This window comes from Sciurus vulgaris (assembly GCF_902686455.1).
Source record: "Sciurus vulgaris genome assembly, chromosome: 11".
Classification (NCBI taxonomy): Eukaryota; Metazoa; Chordata; class Mammalia; order Rodentia; family Sciuridae; genus Sciurus; species Sciurus vulgaris.
In genome coordinates, this window is record NC_136472.1 from 12,622,878 (window position 1) to 12,639,721 (window position 16,844).

The following is a 16,844-nucleotide window of genomic DNA, read 5'->3' on the forward strand; positions in this document are numbered from 1 at the left end:
CTTTTAGCAAAACGCTCACGAGCTGTGGAGGCAGGCGGGACTAATCAATTCTGGCTTTGGACGAACACGCTACCTGACCTTGCAGATTACTCACCCCTGAGCCCAGCACGTGTCTGTGGAAGCACTATGCAGCTTTCATGAGATAATGTAAGTAAAGGTTGGTTCTCTCCCTAGCTAGGGTCGCTGGAGGGCAGGCTGGACCCAGGAGCAGGCTCCCAGGGAAGCATGGAGCTCAGCAATGCTGGGAACATACTTCCTTCTCGCAGCTCTGTGCTCATCAATTCTGCCCATCTTCTGGCCAACGCTCGCAGATGCTCCCAGCCAGTCTGAGTGCCTGATCTTCCAACAGGTCTGAGGGCAAAGCCCTCAGCAGAGACCACCTCTGGTAGCACAGAACTCTCTGCAGAGGCTCCAGAACTAAACACTTCCCACAGATTCATTCTAACATATTGCTTCTAACGTATTGTTACTATTTGACTAAAATAACTGGGAAAACTGTAGAAAGGAGGGGGAAAGTGTTACTTGGAAAGAAAACCCATGATTCTGACCTTGTCAAACTCCATAAACATAGGACTATGGATTACATGACAAAATGAAAATAACTGTGAGAATTAGAAAACTGTCAATTTCCTGTTTTTCAGTATCCTTTAATATTCATGATCTTTCAACTTACAAAGCGCACATTTTCAAGGAAATCTGATGATGAAGGTGTCGACTCTCAAGCCCACGCCACTCCCACTCGCTGCCCTCATTCTGTCTGCTGTTCCACTCAGAGGGCAGAAAGGATGGTCCCTGGGTGGAAGGGGGCACTTCGCTCCTACGAAGCCCTGGACCACCTGGACCTTCAGCACAGCGGCCGGCTGCTGCTTTTCGCTGAGCACATCTGGGGCTGAAGCAAAGCTGGCGTGGTTGCGTCCCCTGCAGTGCCCTCTTGTGGCAGACCTGCACCGTGGCAGCCAGACAAAGCAGGCCGGCGCCCACCACACTGACAAACGACACTACTGTCAGAGCAAGTCACCCTGCACATTTCCATGTCTGTCCTGGGAGAGCGATGTGTCCATCACTTGAGGGGCTAACTGTCTAAGGGGAAGCTGGAAGCTGAGGCCAGGGTCGTAAGCGGTCACCATCCACAGCGAGTCCCATGGCAGGCAAGGTGCAGTCCACAATTCAATGTGGCTTTTCAAAGAGGTATTCAAGATCTGGGGCACGCAGTCTCTGCTCTTTGTTCTTGTTTTTGGCAAAGTCCCTCAGCAGTGCCATGACTTCATTTTCAAGTATTTCTGGGGCTGGTTTTGCTTCTGCAAGAGAAGAGTGGGCAGAAAGAATTATGCCATAGGTAGTCAATGCTCAGACTAAAGATCTTAAACCTCGAAACGCTGGTCCTGGCCAAGAACCACAGATGACATACAGACTGCCTCCATTCCTCTAAATACATGTGACATTAAACTATACCAGGGTGGACAAGCCACGTGGGCCTCTATTTGTAAATATATGGAAACAGCCACTCCTATCTGCACCTGGTCTGTGGCTACTTTTGTGTTACGATGGCACAGCTGAGTGTCATGGTAAAGAACATCTGGGTGCAAGATTAAACCATTTGCTATCTGGTTCTTCAGGCCTAAGGGCATAAAACACGATGGACAGATGCACTTTGGTACTATGTGGCAACACAGCAGAGCAGATGGGAGGAAACGCAGGAGGCACAGGATCTGGTGTGAGCCGCAGTGTCGGCACCCACTGGGATCTTGAAATGTATCCCCATGGCAGACGGGGGACTAATGGATTGTTTCCTTTTCTATACATTTCCTGAAATAAAAGCTCTTTATCAGTTAGAAGTCCTTGGTTGTAGGTGACAGAAACTGATAACACCAGTAAACTTCAGCAAAAAGGAAATTATTAGAGGGTTATTAGAACACACAAAACTAACCCAAACCTGGAGAACAGATGTAAGTGAGCAGGCAGCCGAGGCAGCCCTGAGCAGAGAAACGCAAGTGCCAGCCTCGGGTGAGTGCGGGCAGGCAGCACGCTGTCGCCGCCAGTCTTTCACCCTTGCTTAAGAGGCCGGTTGTAAGCAAAGCCTCTCATGGCCGAGCTGAGGTAATGTGCTCCAGGATCATCCACCTAGAAGACTAAATACGATGTGACGGCAGGGAATTCCTTGACACTAAGTCAGATGCCCCACCTCAACACAGGGTTGGGCAGGTAAGTGTTCTGGGCTTTTCATGACAATGTATTCCTCATGGAAAAGGGGGGACCCAAGGACTCTTAGGCTTCCCCCTAGCATGTAGAAAGTTGGAAAGAACATCAAATTCATTTTAACAATAAGAAAAAGTCAGAAGGTGAAAAATATCATGACTTTTCTTGAAGTTGTCAAAGAGCTGGGGTCACAGGGCAACCAAACAGAATGAGTAAGGAATGAGAAGCCCCTCAAAGGAAAAAGGCACGGTGCTTGCTCACCTGTGACAGGGCACGGAGAGAGACACTGGGCGTGATACCAATGGGCGAGAAGAATTCAGTAAAACTTCTAGTGAACCGTCCAAACCAAACATGTGCTGGCCTGAGCACAAGAGCCCTGGGGGCCGCACATCCAGGCAAAGCTCGCACCCTCTCGGAGGTTCTTCCCTAGAAGTCTCCATTGGTGTCTCCTGATGAAGACTGGGTGCAGAGCAGGAGGCTGCAGGAAGCCTCCTCAGGGGCACAACCCATGAGAGGGGGCATAGCCCAGGTGGTAGAAGAGCACAAGGCCCAGGCCAGGTCCTTTTTCTCTACAGAACAAAAGCCTCCAGTGACCAAGCTTAAGAGTCTCTCCCAGGGTGCAGGTGAGGCCCCGTGCAGGCTGGAAGAAGGCTGAGAAAACAAACAACAAAACACTCCTGCCCCCGGAGAGGGGCAGCGTCACTGAGAAATAGCGCTCCAGGGGACAGACGGCCTGAAACCAAGGCTGCAGGGGGGGGAAGAAGCCACCCCCGCCCCAAGAGAACACGCACCAACAGGAAAGCACAGGGGTTCACTGCTCTTGGGGAGAGAAGACGAGGAGAGTGTCCCTCTGGGCACAAGAAGTACAGGGAAGACTGAAAGCTGAGGGCAGAACAGGAATATGGAGAAATGCCCTTGGGAAACAGCTTGGACCCTGAGCACCAGAGGCAGGTGATGCATAGAAGTCAAACCCAACCAGAGAGTTTCTCTTCTGAGCCCCTGACTCGACCCCCATAGCAGCAGCCTAGGAGAAGCGCACCCACTTCAAGGCATAATAAACACCACAGTCCGCAATCTTCAATGTCTTACCCGTGACACCTAACGTCAATTAAATCTTATGTGATACGCATACAGAAAATTAGGAAAAACAGAACAAAGTATACTACAAAGAGACACATCGACAGAAACAGACTCAAGGAGAACTCAGGTGTTGGAAGAACCAGATAGGGGACTTAGAGTAGCTACGACTGCCAGGCGTGGGGCACAATCCTGTAACCTCAGGGACAGGGGAGATTGAGACAGGAGGAATGAAAGTTCAAGGCCAGCTTCAGCAGCTTAGCAAAACCCCATCTCAAAATAAAACATAAAAAGGGCTGGGAATGTGGCTCAGTGGTTAAGCATCCCTGGGTTCAATGCCCAGTACCAAAAAAAAGTAAAAATAAAAATAAAGTAACTGTGACTCATATTAAAGTTCTAGTGGAAAAAGCAGACAAAATGTATGGACAGATGAAGAATTCCAACAGGGAGCCAGAAACTCCAAAAGTCAAATGGAAATACTAAAAATAGATACACAGAATGACTTCAATAGGCTTATCATGAGATTTGACATAAGGAACAAACCTAGGAAGCTAGGTCAGAAGGTATTAGCCAATGCAAACTACCCAAGCAAATATTCAAAGAGTAAAGAACACAAAACTGAATCCAAAAGCTGTGAGCTGTTAAACTGTGTAATCTAAATGCAACTGGAATCCCAAAAGGAAAAGGGAATGGACGAGACAAAAGGGATAATGGCTGAATTTTCCAGCAACAATGAAAGATATAAAAACACAGATCCAACAGAGAACCCCAGGTGGGACAAAGAGCAAAACAAACCGACACCCAGACACCTTGCCAGACTCTGGATCTGGAATGTTCCTCACAAGACAATGTCCGCTATATGGCTCTGTCCCAACTTGGTACCGTTGAGAGATGGTACAAACTTTTAAGAGGGGGCCTACTAGGAGGTCTTCAGTCACTGCGGGGAGCTCCTGAAGACCGGGGAAAGCCAGCCTCCCCTCCGACTGTCCTACACGTGCCCAGTTTCCTGACTACTTTGCTTTGCCACACGCTTCCTGCCCTCAGGTGTGGGTTTGCCACAGCCCCCAAACCAATGGGGCCAACTAACCACAGACTGAAACCTCCCAAACTGTGAGCCAAATAAACCTTTTCAAAGTTAGGTGTGGTGGCACATGAGCAGTCCCAGCTACTCAGGAGGCTGACACAGGCAGGTGGCCTGAGTCTAGGAGTTCAGAGCCAGCCTGGAGAGCACAATGAGACCACCTGCTGAGGGTTGGGGAATCAAACCAAGGGCTTCACATGTGATAGGCAAGTGCTTACCACTGAAATAAAACCTCAAGCCAAAATCTTTTTTTTATTTTGGTGGTGCTGGGGATTAACCCCAGGGCCCATGCAAGGCAAGCACTCTACCAACCAAGCTATTCCCCCAGCCCAAGACCTCGTTTCTTAAATGTAAATTAATTAAATTAAATAAAGCTTTCTCTATAAGTTGATCATCTCAGGCATCTGTGACAGTGACAGAAAACTAATAGGTTTATAATCCAACAGTTACAACCTAATGATAAAATACTGAAAACATTCAGAAAGAAAAGATACACTACATAGAAAGAAACAAACATACAATAGACCTCTTGTGTGAAACCAGGCAAACCAGAAAGCAGCACATTTCAACACTGCAGGAATTTGAAGCTGGTAGTGACTGAAGGTAAATAAAGCAAAGACAAACCCAAACGCAGCTCAACTCGGGACAAGACCAACTTGATCCTGCAGATTAACAGCCTAGAAACGTAAGTGTGCCCACAAGTCTACATCCAATGCTGAGAGAATTCCAAACAGCCAACTCGGACTACAAGAAACACCAAAGCAAGTTCTTCCCATAGGATTATGGTATGGACAGAAACACAGATTTACAGTATCTCCAGAAATGGTTAAAATGAAGGAGAATATAAAATGCATTTTGTTTTCTTTTCCTTAGACTGTCCAAAGTAAAACAACAGAAAGGTGCTGCGGCTTCCAGCGTGGGTAAGAACGTAGGGCACAGCGACCACGGCAGGAGACGGAAGCAGGACCTGCAGAGTGCCGCGAGGGGGCTGGTGTCACCCACGAAGCCAGCGTTTCCTTTTCTTTCCAGTACTAGGGACTGAACCCAGGGGTGCACACGTTCTATGCAAGTGCTCAACACTGAGCCACAGCCACCGCCCCGATCTGTCCTTCTTTATATGGGGCAGGGAGCGCAGACTGGGGACTGAACTCAGGGGTGCTTTACACTGAGCTACACCTCAGCTCTTTTTATTTTTAACTCTGAGACAGGGTCTGTCTGAGTTGCTGAGGTTGCCCTCAAACTTGCAATCCTCCTGCCCCAGCCTCTCAAATCGCTGGGATTACCTCCGTGCCCAGCTCAGTCCTTTTGATTTTTTATTTTGAGAAAGGGTCTTGTAAGTTGCTGAGGCCAGACTAGGACTTGTGATTCTGTCTCAGCCTCCCAAGGAGCTTGGATTACAGGCATGCACCACCACGTCTGGCAGGATTCATGTAACATTTCAAATCAGACTGACTAAAGATGTACACTGTAGGTTTCTAAAAAAAAAAACCAGACAGAAATATAAAGAAACCAAGAGTGGGGAGAAAATGAAAGAATGTTAAAACTTCCCAGAAACAGAAGAAACAAAGAACAGATGGAAGAAACAGGAAGCAACTAAAAGACAGTAGATTTTAATTCAAACACACTGATAATTCAGTAAATATAAATGATCTAAACACAGTAGTAAAAAGACAGAGACTATCAGATGGAATACAAAAGGAACACAATATATGCTATCTACAAAAAACTCAATTTAAATAGAAAAACAAAGATAGTTTGTGGTATTGTGATATATGGATTTTGGTTTTCAATCCTGGTTCCTGGCTCATAACTCCCTTCCCAAGGCAGACCATGGAAACTCTCATTCTCCCTCAGTCTTTCACCTTTGAGAGAAAATCTTTGTGACTTTTTTTTTTTTTTTTTGTGGTGCTGGGGATCAAACCCAGGGCCTTGTGCTTGCAAGACAAGCACTCTACCAACTGAACTATCTCCCCAGCACAATGTTTGTGACTTTAAATCTGACAGAGTTCTAATATATCGAAAGTACAAACCAAGCTGGGTGTTACAGCACACGCCTATAATCCCAGTGGCTCAGGAGGCTAAGGCAGGAGGATCATGAGTTCAAAGTCAGCCTCAGCAACAGTGAGGCACTCAGCAACTCAGTGAGATCCTGTCTCTAAATAAAATACAAAATAGGGCTGGGGATGTGGCTCAGGGGTTGAGTGCCCCTGAATTCAATCCTCGGTACCCCGTCCCCCAAAATTAAATAAATGTCTGAAAATGTAGCATAGTGGTAAAAAGCCCCCAGGTTCAATCCACAGCATGCACACACACACCACAACCCATTAAACAAAACTGTACTCCACCAAAATTAAAAACTGCTCCATGACAATGTTAAGAATATGAAAAGATAAATACTTGCAAGACACATATCTGATAAAAGACATGAATTCAAAGTAACTGAAGAATCCTCAAAACTCAATAATAAGAAAACAAACCACACAATTTAATAAAAATGGTGGTTGTAGGATATCTGAAGAGAAGCAACAACAAAGATATAAAATAAGCACTTGAAAAGATACTCAATGTTATTAGTTTTTAGAGATATGGCAATTAAAATTACAGTGATGTTCCACTATAGACTTCTTGGAATGTTGAATAACCAAAGTGCAAGTAACACAGAGTTGATAAAAATGAGGAATAGCAATCCCTTCCTTCATACCCAGTCCCTGGCACTCACTCATCTGTTTTGTCCCTGATGTCTTGCTTTTTCCAGAACATCATCTAAACAGAATCATACAATAGGTACTCCTCGAGTCTGGCCTCTTTCACTTAACACAGAAGCTGAGAAACTATGGTTTGCAGTCTATTTTTGTAATGGCCTATGAGCTAAAAATGATTTTTAAATGGTTGGGAAAAAAAGTCAAAAGATTATTTCATGACATGAAAATTATATGAAATCCAAATTTGGTGTCCATAAAAAAAGTTTTATTGGAACACTGTCACATTCATTTGTTTGCCTGTTGTCTGTGGCTGCTCTTATGCTATGAAGGCAGCTGAGGAATTACAAGAGAGATCACATGGCCTGTGTGGCCTGAAATATTTACTATCTGGTCTATTACTAAAGACGTGTGTTGTTACAAATTTAAGCATATACTTACTATGTGACCTGGTTAAACTTCTCCTCGGTATTTAGTCAAGAGAAACTAAAGCTTATGGTTCACAAAATCTGTATGCAAATGTTTATGGCAGCAGTATTGGTAATGCCTACAACTGGAAACAACTGCAATGTCTCTCAACTGATCAATGGATAAACAAACTGTGGTACACCCACACACCAGAATATCACTCACAATACCAAAGAATGAATTAATGATACACAAAACAACATGGATGAATCCCAAATGCATTATACTAAGTCAGCAATACTTGTTCTGACCAAAGGGCCAAAGAGTAAATAATCAGACTTTGTGGGCTTTCCAATAGTCTATCACATAAGCTTCTAGACCATTCTTCGTACTTAGAATTTACAGAATGGCTCCTGTTTCCTAATACTAATACTGTAGCACATTCCTAAATGACAGGGATGTATTCTGAAAACTGTGTCATAGTGATTTTACTATTGTGGGAAATCAGAGAGTACTCACACAAATCTAGATGGCAAAGTCTAATACATACTTAGCCTAGATAACAACCTTATGAACTACTCACATATGCAACCCACTTTAACATAAAAGTTATGAAGTGCCTGACTGAGTAAAGACATAAAAACAGATACCCAGTGTGCAGCACAAAAGGAGATTCGCCTAATGTCCATTCTCCCATTTTCACTGTAACAAAAGCCCCAGGGTAGTTGGGTGCATGGAATGGACTATATTATTTCTTCCTCTTAGTTGGATGTAGCTGTGTAACTGAGCTACAGTTAATGGAAATAATGAACATGACAGATCAGGCTTTGACAGCTTTCTAGGATCATGCTGAGGATGAAGGAGCAGCAATTCAGGCGGAACCTGGAACTCATGACTTTTTAATAATGTCCTAGAACATAGAGTGGACACAAACACAGCCTTTAAGCAACCTGAATTCTTGCACATAGGTGGGCATGAAGCTTATGGTCTGTGGACGTAGAGCTTAAGATAGTCATCCACAGCAACAAGAAACTGAGTTATAGGAACCTTGGGAGGTCCAGAGAGCATCAACCAGAGACAGGACACTCATGATACCTGTGGCCTGCAGTTGAAAAATAATTTCTTGATATTATTTGCACCTGATTGTTCTCATCTCCTTAAAACTTTCCCTTAGCAACCCCTTGCTGGCCCTGAGCAGCAAGATTTACTTTGGATGACTATCTTCCAATCTCTCCATCAGTCAGCTTTTCAAATAGTTTTTTTTTTTGCCTTCACATCTCTCTCTCAACTTGACCAGCCTGTCATGTGACGAGCAGTTGGACAGAGGTCTGGTAACAGTTTTTCTCCATTCCCAGCCTGGTTGTTCTTCAATCTTGCCTTTGATCCTAAGTTTCACAAACCCTTCAACTAAGTTCCCCATTTTTTTTTTTTTTTTTGTACTGGGGATTACAACCAGGGGCACTTAACCACTAAACCACATCCCCAGGCCTGTTTATATTTTAGTTAGAAATATGTCTTACTGAGTTGCTTAGGGCCTGGCTATCTTGCTGAGACTGGCTTTGAGCTCATCATCCTCCTTGCCTCAGCCTCCTGAGTCACTGGATTACAGGCATGTGCCACTGCGCCCAGCTCTACGATCCTTTTTGGCTTAAGTTATAGTAAGTTTTTCTTCTGTGTTGCAACCAAAGAACCTTACCTGATAAAACACATTTTGGACATTTTGGAAAAATTTGCAGGGCTTGAGTGGCAATAACACGAATGAAAGAAGAAAAAACTACCTAGGATATAATTGCAGACTCAAATCAGCTAACTCATCTTATTTTCACATTATTCTGCTTATCATGACCAGTACCTGTGGCCCAGTAGTAAATATCCCAGTCATTACTGGGCTCATTGATCAAGCGATCGTAGAGGTTCAGCTGCTTCTCCGTCATGTGGTGCAGATGTTCTTTAGCAAAGAGGCTAAAAACAAGAAAGAGAGGTTACAAAGATTGCCTCCAGTCAAAGAGAACTAACTGCCATGCGGACTGCTGCCCCTACCTAAGGAGAATGCAGTTTTCCAGCATTCCCCTCTTCCTGCTCTCATAGAGCAGGCGGGCTCTTTTGGTTTCTATGGATTCATCGGTTCTCTCCTGCCATGGAGGCAAAGGGATTTCAATCAAGTCTTTCTGAGAATCTGTTGGGCTGTCACCTCTGTAGAAACGTCTGAATGATGTCAAGCTGAGCGAAGGAGACAACAGGCTATGCCTTGGCAACATCTGAAACAAACCAGAAACATCTTTAAAATAACAATGACCTTAACCATCGCTGTCATTTAGTAAACAATTACAGTGGTGCTGGGTGCTGAATTAGATTTTATTTCGTTGCAGAGAAGTTGTGTTGATTCTTGTCCCTACTTTATAGTCCAGGAATCTGAGGAATCCAGGAATACAAGACTAAAAGAGGATAAATAGTCATCCAAATAGAACTGCAAAACACGTGTTCTTAACCAGTCTTTCTAGAAATTGTCCCAGCAGAAATATTTTCTTCTTCCTTTGCATTCCTTTAAAAGTCTTACAGTACAGTTTGTATTCCAATCATTCGACTATGTTGGAATGCTGAGGATACACAGATGGTATGGTCCTTAATCTCTCAAAGGCTCCCAATCTAGAGAAAGCCTTTTCAGGGAGCATGGTGGGAGACTGGTTTCTGTCTTGCCTAACCCAGATAACTGGCAGCCCTGGCATACCCTAGAAGTCTAGGGACTAATGAAAATAAGAGTGCTGGAGCAACTTGCAGCAGTTCCAAAGAAACTATAGCATCACACTCAGACACCAAAGGGAGCAAGAAATTATGAACTCCTGAAAAAGACAACTGGTAAGTACCCTGAATTGAAAATTTATACCCATTAAGTCTAGAAAAGACACATCCACAGGAAAGGACAGAGGCCCTCAGAATCTCTAGCCAGGCTGACTGATCAAGGTCCTTCCTTGCATTAAGCCAGTCCATAAAGACAAGAGAGGTATGCTTTTCAAATGCACAGATGGCGATGCAAAGTTGTATAAAGTACAAAGGAACATGGCCCAATCGAAAAGACCAAAAAAAGTCTCCAGAAATTGATCACAGAGAATCAAAGATAGATAAACCAACTAATGAAAATTCAAAATGACCATCACAAAGATGTTCGATAAGCTCAGGAAGATGATACTTGAACAAAATGAGAATTTCAACAAAAAATATTTTAAAATGAAGCAAACAAAACCTGAATTGAAAAAATTCACTAGAGGTGTTTAAGGGCACACTTGATCAAGCAGAAGAAAAAACCAGAAAACTAAGGCCATTTGAATTACATCGGAGGAATAGAATCTTAAAAGAGTTAAGAAAACGTAGGGACTTATAGTACACCCTCAAGAAGACCGATGTTCACATCATGAGAGTCTCAGAAGAGGAAAGATGCAGAAATCTTATTTAAGTAAATAATGACCCAAAACTTCCAAATTTGTGGAAATGGACTTCAGGATTCAAGAAGTCCAAGAAACCCTAACTAGCATGTACCCAAAGGAGTTTACACCAGGATATATTATAACCAGTCTAAAGTCAGAAGAGACATGGGGAAATGTGCATGCATGCACAAAGACCATATGAGGACACATGACATTGCCGTCTAAGAGTCACAGAGAGGCCTCTAGAGAAATCACACCAACCATCACCTTGATCTTAGACCTTAGGTCTCCAGAATTGTGAGAAAATACATTTCTGTTGTTTAAGCCACTTTTTGACACAGGTATTTTATTATGGTAGCACAAGCAAACAAACATAGCATACAATGAAAATTCAGTTTCCTAAGCCCCATCCTGAACATTTTGGATCAGAATCTCTTGTATCTGGAAAATGCATTTTTTTTGTCTCATCATGTAATGATTTTGCAACTTATTTTCTTCTTTTTTTCTTAAAAATGTTGACAGCAGAATGCATTTTATTCATTGTACACAAATGGAGTACAACTTTTCATTTCTCTGGTTGTACACAATGTAGTCATACCATTCATGTAATCATACATGTATACAGGGTGATGTTTGTCTCATTTCACCATCTTTCCTTCCCCCTTCCCTGATTTCCCTCTACACAATCCAAAGTTCCTCCATTCTTCCTTGACCACACACTCCCCATTATGTATCATCATCCACTTATCAGAGAAAACATTTGGCCTTTGGTTTTTTGGGATTGCCTTATCTCCCTTAGTATGATATTCTCCAACTCCATCCATTCACCTGCAAATGCCGTAATTTTGTTCTTTATGGCTGAGTAAAATTCCACTGTGTATATACCACAGTTTCTTTATCCATTTATCTACTGAAGGGCATCTAGGTTGGTTCCACAATCTAGCTATTGTGAATTGAGGTGCTGTAAACATTGATGTGGCTGTATCACTGTAGTATGCTGATTTTAAATCCTTTGGGTATAAACTGAGGGTTGGGATAGCTGGTCAAATGGTGGTTCCATTCCAAGTTTTCTGAGGAATCGCCATACTGCTTTCCATAATGGTTGCACCAATTTGTATTCCCACTATCAATGGTTATGCACCTTTTTCTCCACATCCTTGCCAACACTTATTATTGCTTGTATTCTTGATGCTTGCCATTCTGACTGAAGTGAGATAAAATCTTAGAGCAGTTTTGATTTGCATTCCTCTAATTGCAAGAGATGATGAACATTTTTTCACGTTTGTTGATCGACTGATTTCTTCTTCCGTGAAGTGTCTGTTCAGTTCCTTAGCCCATTTATTCATTGGGTTATTTGGTTTTTTTGGTGTTAAGTTTTTTGAGTTCTTTATATATCCCAGAGATTAGTGCTCTATCTGAGGTGCATGTGGTAATGATTTTTTTCCCATTCTGTAGGCTCTCTCTTCACGTTGTTTCCTTTGCAGAGAAGCTTCATAGTTTGACTCCATCCCATTTATTGATTCTTAATTTTACTTGTACTTTAGGAGTCTTGTTAAGGAAGTTAGGTCCTAATCCAACATGATGAAGATTTGGGCCTACTCTTTCTTCTATTACGTTCAGGGTCTCTGTTCTAATGCCTGAGTCTTTGATCCACTTTGAGTTCTTTTTTGTGCAGGGTGAGAGATAGAGATTTAATTTCATTTTGTTACACATGGATTTCCAGTTTTCCCAGCACCCTTTGTTGAATAGGGTATCTTTTCTCTAATGTATATTTTTGGCACTTTTGTCTAGTATAACTCTATTTATGTGGGTTTGTCTCTTTTATTTTGTATCATTGGTCTACATGTTTATTTTGGTGCCAATACCATGCTGTTTTTATTAATACAGCTCTGCAGTACAGTTTGAGGTCTGGTATCGTGATACCTCCTGCTTCACTCTTCCTGCTAAGGATTGCCTTGGCTATTCTGGGTCTCTTATTTTTCCAAATGAATTTCATGATTGCTTTCTCTATTTCTATGAAGAATATCATTGGGATTTTAATAGGAATTGCACTGAATTCGTACAATACTTTTCGTAGTAAGGTCATTTGGAAAATATTAATTCTGCCTATCCAAGAGCATGGGAGATCTTGGAAAATGCATTTTTAATAAGCCCTTTAGAAGACTGATGTGCATGAGAGGCAGGGATTCCTGCTTTCTACACTAAGTAACATAACTGGTTGAATAATTTCTATAGAAATTAAAGAGGATGGGGAGAATTATCATCATCAGTGTGGGGAAACTGGATCTCTTATTATTATGGCCAAATTTCATCCTAGAAAAAAAAATTTTTGAGACAGCCTCACTAAGTTGCTGAGGCTGACCTTGAACTTGCAATCCTTCTCCCTCAGCTTTCTTAGCTGCTAGGATTACAGGCATGCAGCACTGTACCTGGCTCATCCATTTTCTTTTTTTTTTTTCCTGTTAGTATCAAGACAGCATTCCAGAAATGAAGTGATATTGGGCATGGTATAGATCCATAAGTCCAAGGCAACTGTGCAGTATTGGGCACAAATTACTACTGAAAACTTAAACTGCAATATGTTTGTGTTGTCTCTGTAGCTATCAAAAGCTTTGAAACTTAAAAAAAGTATGCTTCTCAAGTGCACATTTATATCCTTTGTTAATTAAAAATACTTGTTTTTCCAAAAAGAAATTGTCAAAAATCAAAGATGATGGCTGGGGTTGTGGCTCAGTGGCAGAACACTTTGCCTAGCAAGTGTGAGGCACTGGGTTCAATCTTAGCACCACATAAAAATAAACAAATACAACAAAGGCATTCTGTCCATCTACAGCTATTTTTAAAAAAGTTTTTATACACTAAAAAACAAAAACAAAAACAAAAACAAAAAAAAAAGATAAAAGAATTTTGTAAGCAACAGGAATCTCCCATAAGACTATCAGAGGAGTTCTTAACAGAAAACTTGCTGACTAGAAATGGGATGGTAATTTAAAAATGCAGAATGAAAAAAAAAAAAAAGGTAACCAAACTATATCTGCTAGACTGCCCTTCAAAAGCATAGATGAAGCAGGAGTAGTGGCAATGCCTATAATCCCAGTGGCTTGGGCGCCCGAGGCAGGAGGATCAAGAGTTCAAAGTCAGCCTCGGCAACTCAGTGAGACCCTGTCTCTAAATAAAATACAAAAAAGAGTTGGGGACTTGTCTCAGTGGCCCTGGGCTCATCCCCAATACAAAAAAGAAAAAAAGCACAGGTGAAGTAAAAACCTTCCAAGATGAATGAAAGCCAGACGAGAGTTCATCACTATTCTTGACTTACCATCTGACTTTAAGAAATGCTGAACAGAGTGGCTGAGATTGTGGCTTAGGAGAAAAGGGCTTGCCTCACATGTGTGAGGCACTGGGTTCAACCTTGCCACCACATATAAACGAATGACTAAAATAAAGGTTCATCAACAACTAAAAAATGTTTAAAAAAAAAAAAAAAGAAATGTTGAACAGAGAAATGCTTTGCATCCTGTTAAGTAGAAATGACAAGATGCAGGATAGTAACACAATAGCATATGACAGTATATATAGCTCACTGGTAAGGGTAACATAACATATAAAAGTATAAAGCTCACTGGCAAAGGTAATACGTAGATAAATGCAAAATACTGGCAGGGCACACTGACACATGTCTGTAATTTCAGCTCAGGAGGCAGAGGAAGGAGGATGGCAAGTTCAAGTCCAGCCTGGGAAAATTTAGGGAGACCTGTCTCAAAAAAAAAAGAACTGGGGAATGTAGCTCAGTGGTAGAGTGCCCACGGATCCGATCCCCAGTCCTCTCCTTCCCTGTCCCCAAAAAGTGACACTATAAGTGGTATGTAAATCACTTTTATTGAGGGGAGGGGATCCTGCTAGGTTGCCCAGGCTGGTCTTGAACTGCTGGATTCCAGAATCTTCCTTATTCAGTCCCCACAAAGGGCTGAACTACAGGAGGATCCCTTAGTAAATCACTTTTCATTCTGGTGTGGAAGTTAAATACAAGTGTATAAAAAACACTGTGTCTATAAAAATATTAATGGATATATAACATAAAAAGCATACTTTGTGACATCAATAACACAAAAGGGAGACCATAAAAGAGCAGAGTTTTGTATGCAAGTGAAATTAAGTTATCAGGTTAAAATAGATTGCTAGAAGACGTTTCATGTAACCCCAGTGGTAACTACAAAGAAAACATCTACAGAGGACACACAAAAGAAAACTAGAAATTGAATTGGGGTGGGGGGTCAACTGATGACAGCAAGAGGAGGAAAACAGGGACCAAAGAGCTACAGGATGGAAAACAAAATGACAATAGTAACTCCTTCCCTATAGTAATGAAATAAACATAGATTAAACTCCTCCATCAAAAGATATAGAGGAAAACAAAACTAAACATGCATACATACAAAGAAACAAAATCCAGCCTCCAACCATATCCTGTCTATAAGAGATTCACTTTAGCTTTAAGGACACACAGGTAGATAGTGAAAGGATCGAAAATGATATCTCAAGGATGGAAAAGGCATCCAAGAGAGCAATGATATCAGAAAAAAAAAGTCAAAAATTGTCACAAGACAAAGGCCGTTAAACAATGATAAAAGGGTTAACTCACCAGGATGATATAATATTTATGAAAATATATGCACCTATCATTAGAGTATCCAAACATATGAAGCAAACTGACAGAACTGAAGGGGAAAGAGTAGCGCTAAAGGATAGTAGGAAATTTCAATATCTCATTTTTAATAATGGACAAATCATCCAAGCAGAGGATCAAAAATAAAATAGTGGACCTGAATAACACTGTAGAACAAAATGTAGCTAAAAGACATATATACAGAACATTCCACCCAACAATAGAATACACATTCCTCTCAGTGCTCTGGGGAATATTCCCCAGGATAAATCACAAGTTATATCACAAAACAAGTCTTAAAAAATTTAAGAAGAAAAATCAAACCAAGTATCTTTTCCAACTGCCCTGGAATAAAACTGCAAATCAATAGAAGGAAATCTGGGAATTTCACAAATCCATGCAAATTAAACACACTTAACTGCCCCCAGTACTAGGGATTGAATCCAGGGGGCGCTCTACCGCTGCACTACATCCCCAGCCTTTATTTATTTATTTATTTATTTATTTTGGCACAAGGTCTTGCTAAATGCCCAAGATGGCCTCGAACTTGCCATCCTCTTGCGTAAGCCTCCGGAGAAGCTGGGGTTACGGGCTTGTGCCACCTCGCCCGGCTATACTACACTCTTGAACAACCAAAAGGTCAAAGAAGAAATCAAAATGAAAATTTAAAAGTATCTCAAGATAAATAAAAACCCCACATACAAAAAGTTATGAGATGCAACAAAAACAGCCCTATGAGTAAGGTTTATAGTGGTAAATGCCTACATTAAAAATTAGAGCTCAAGGTACTAAATGAAATTTCGATAGACACTTAAGAACTGGGAGGTAAAAGGGAGCACTCAGACAGCTGGCCTGACTCAGCTGGGGCTAGGGGAGATCTGAACTGGGTCAGTCTCGCACGAAAACTGACCGTTCAACCAGACATTACCGAGTATTACCAGTCTAGCACACCGCGGGCTCCCCAAAGGATGGAAGCGACCTGAATCTCCCGAGCTGACCTCGCTTTGGAACTGCCCCTGCCCTGGGCGATCGGGCAATTGAACGCTCCCTACAACCTCCACGATCACAGAAGAAGACGAAACTCAGTTCCAGCTACCGCCCGCCCGGGACCTTAGACTCTCGGCTCTCTCACCCGCGCCAGAGTCGGAAGCACAGCGAATACCGCCATTTTTCCCAGCCCGCACCGGAAGCCGGCAAGGCGCAACTTCCGGAAACTCCGGGCCTTCAGACCCGCGGACTTTGGCCGCCGCGGAGGACCTAAGCCGGAAGGTGCGTCCCTGCGTATGGCGGAAGTGGCG

The 16,844-nt window shown here is 42.3% G+C and overlaps 1 protein-coding gene across 1 annotated transcript; it reads right to left on the reverse strand.

The window, feature by feature from the left end:
- Positions 1-626: 626 nt before the first annotated feature.
- Positions 627-16,836, reverse strand: SDHAF2 (succinate dehydrogenase complex assembly factor 2). Its single transcript, XM_079103933.1, has 4 exons — positions 16,679-16,836; positions 9,502-9,719; positions 9,314-9,423; positions 627-1,298 (listed from the first exon to the last, which is right to left on the reverse strand). The coding sequence occupies exons 1-4, from the start codon at positions 16,712-16,714 to the stop codon at positions 1,168-1,170; spliced, it is 495 nt and encodes a 164-aa protein (XP_078960059.1). The 5' UTR covers positions 16,715-16,836; the 3' UTR covers positions 627-1,167.
- Between the last annotated feature and the right edge of the window lie 8 nt (positions 16,837-16,844).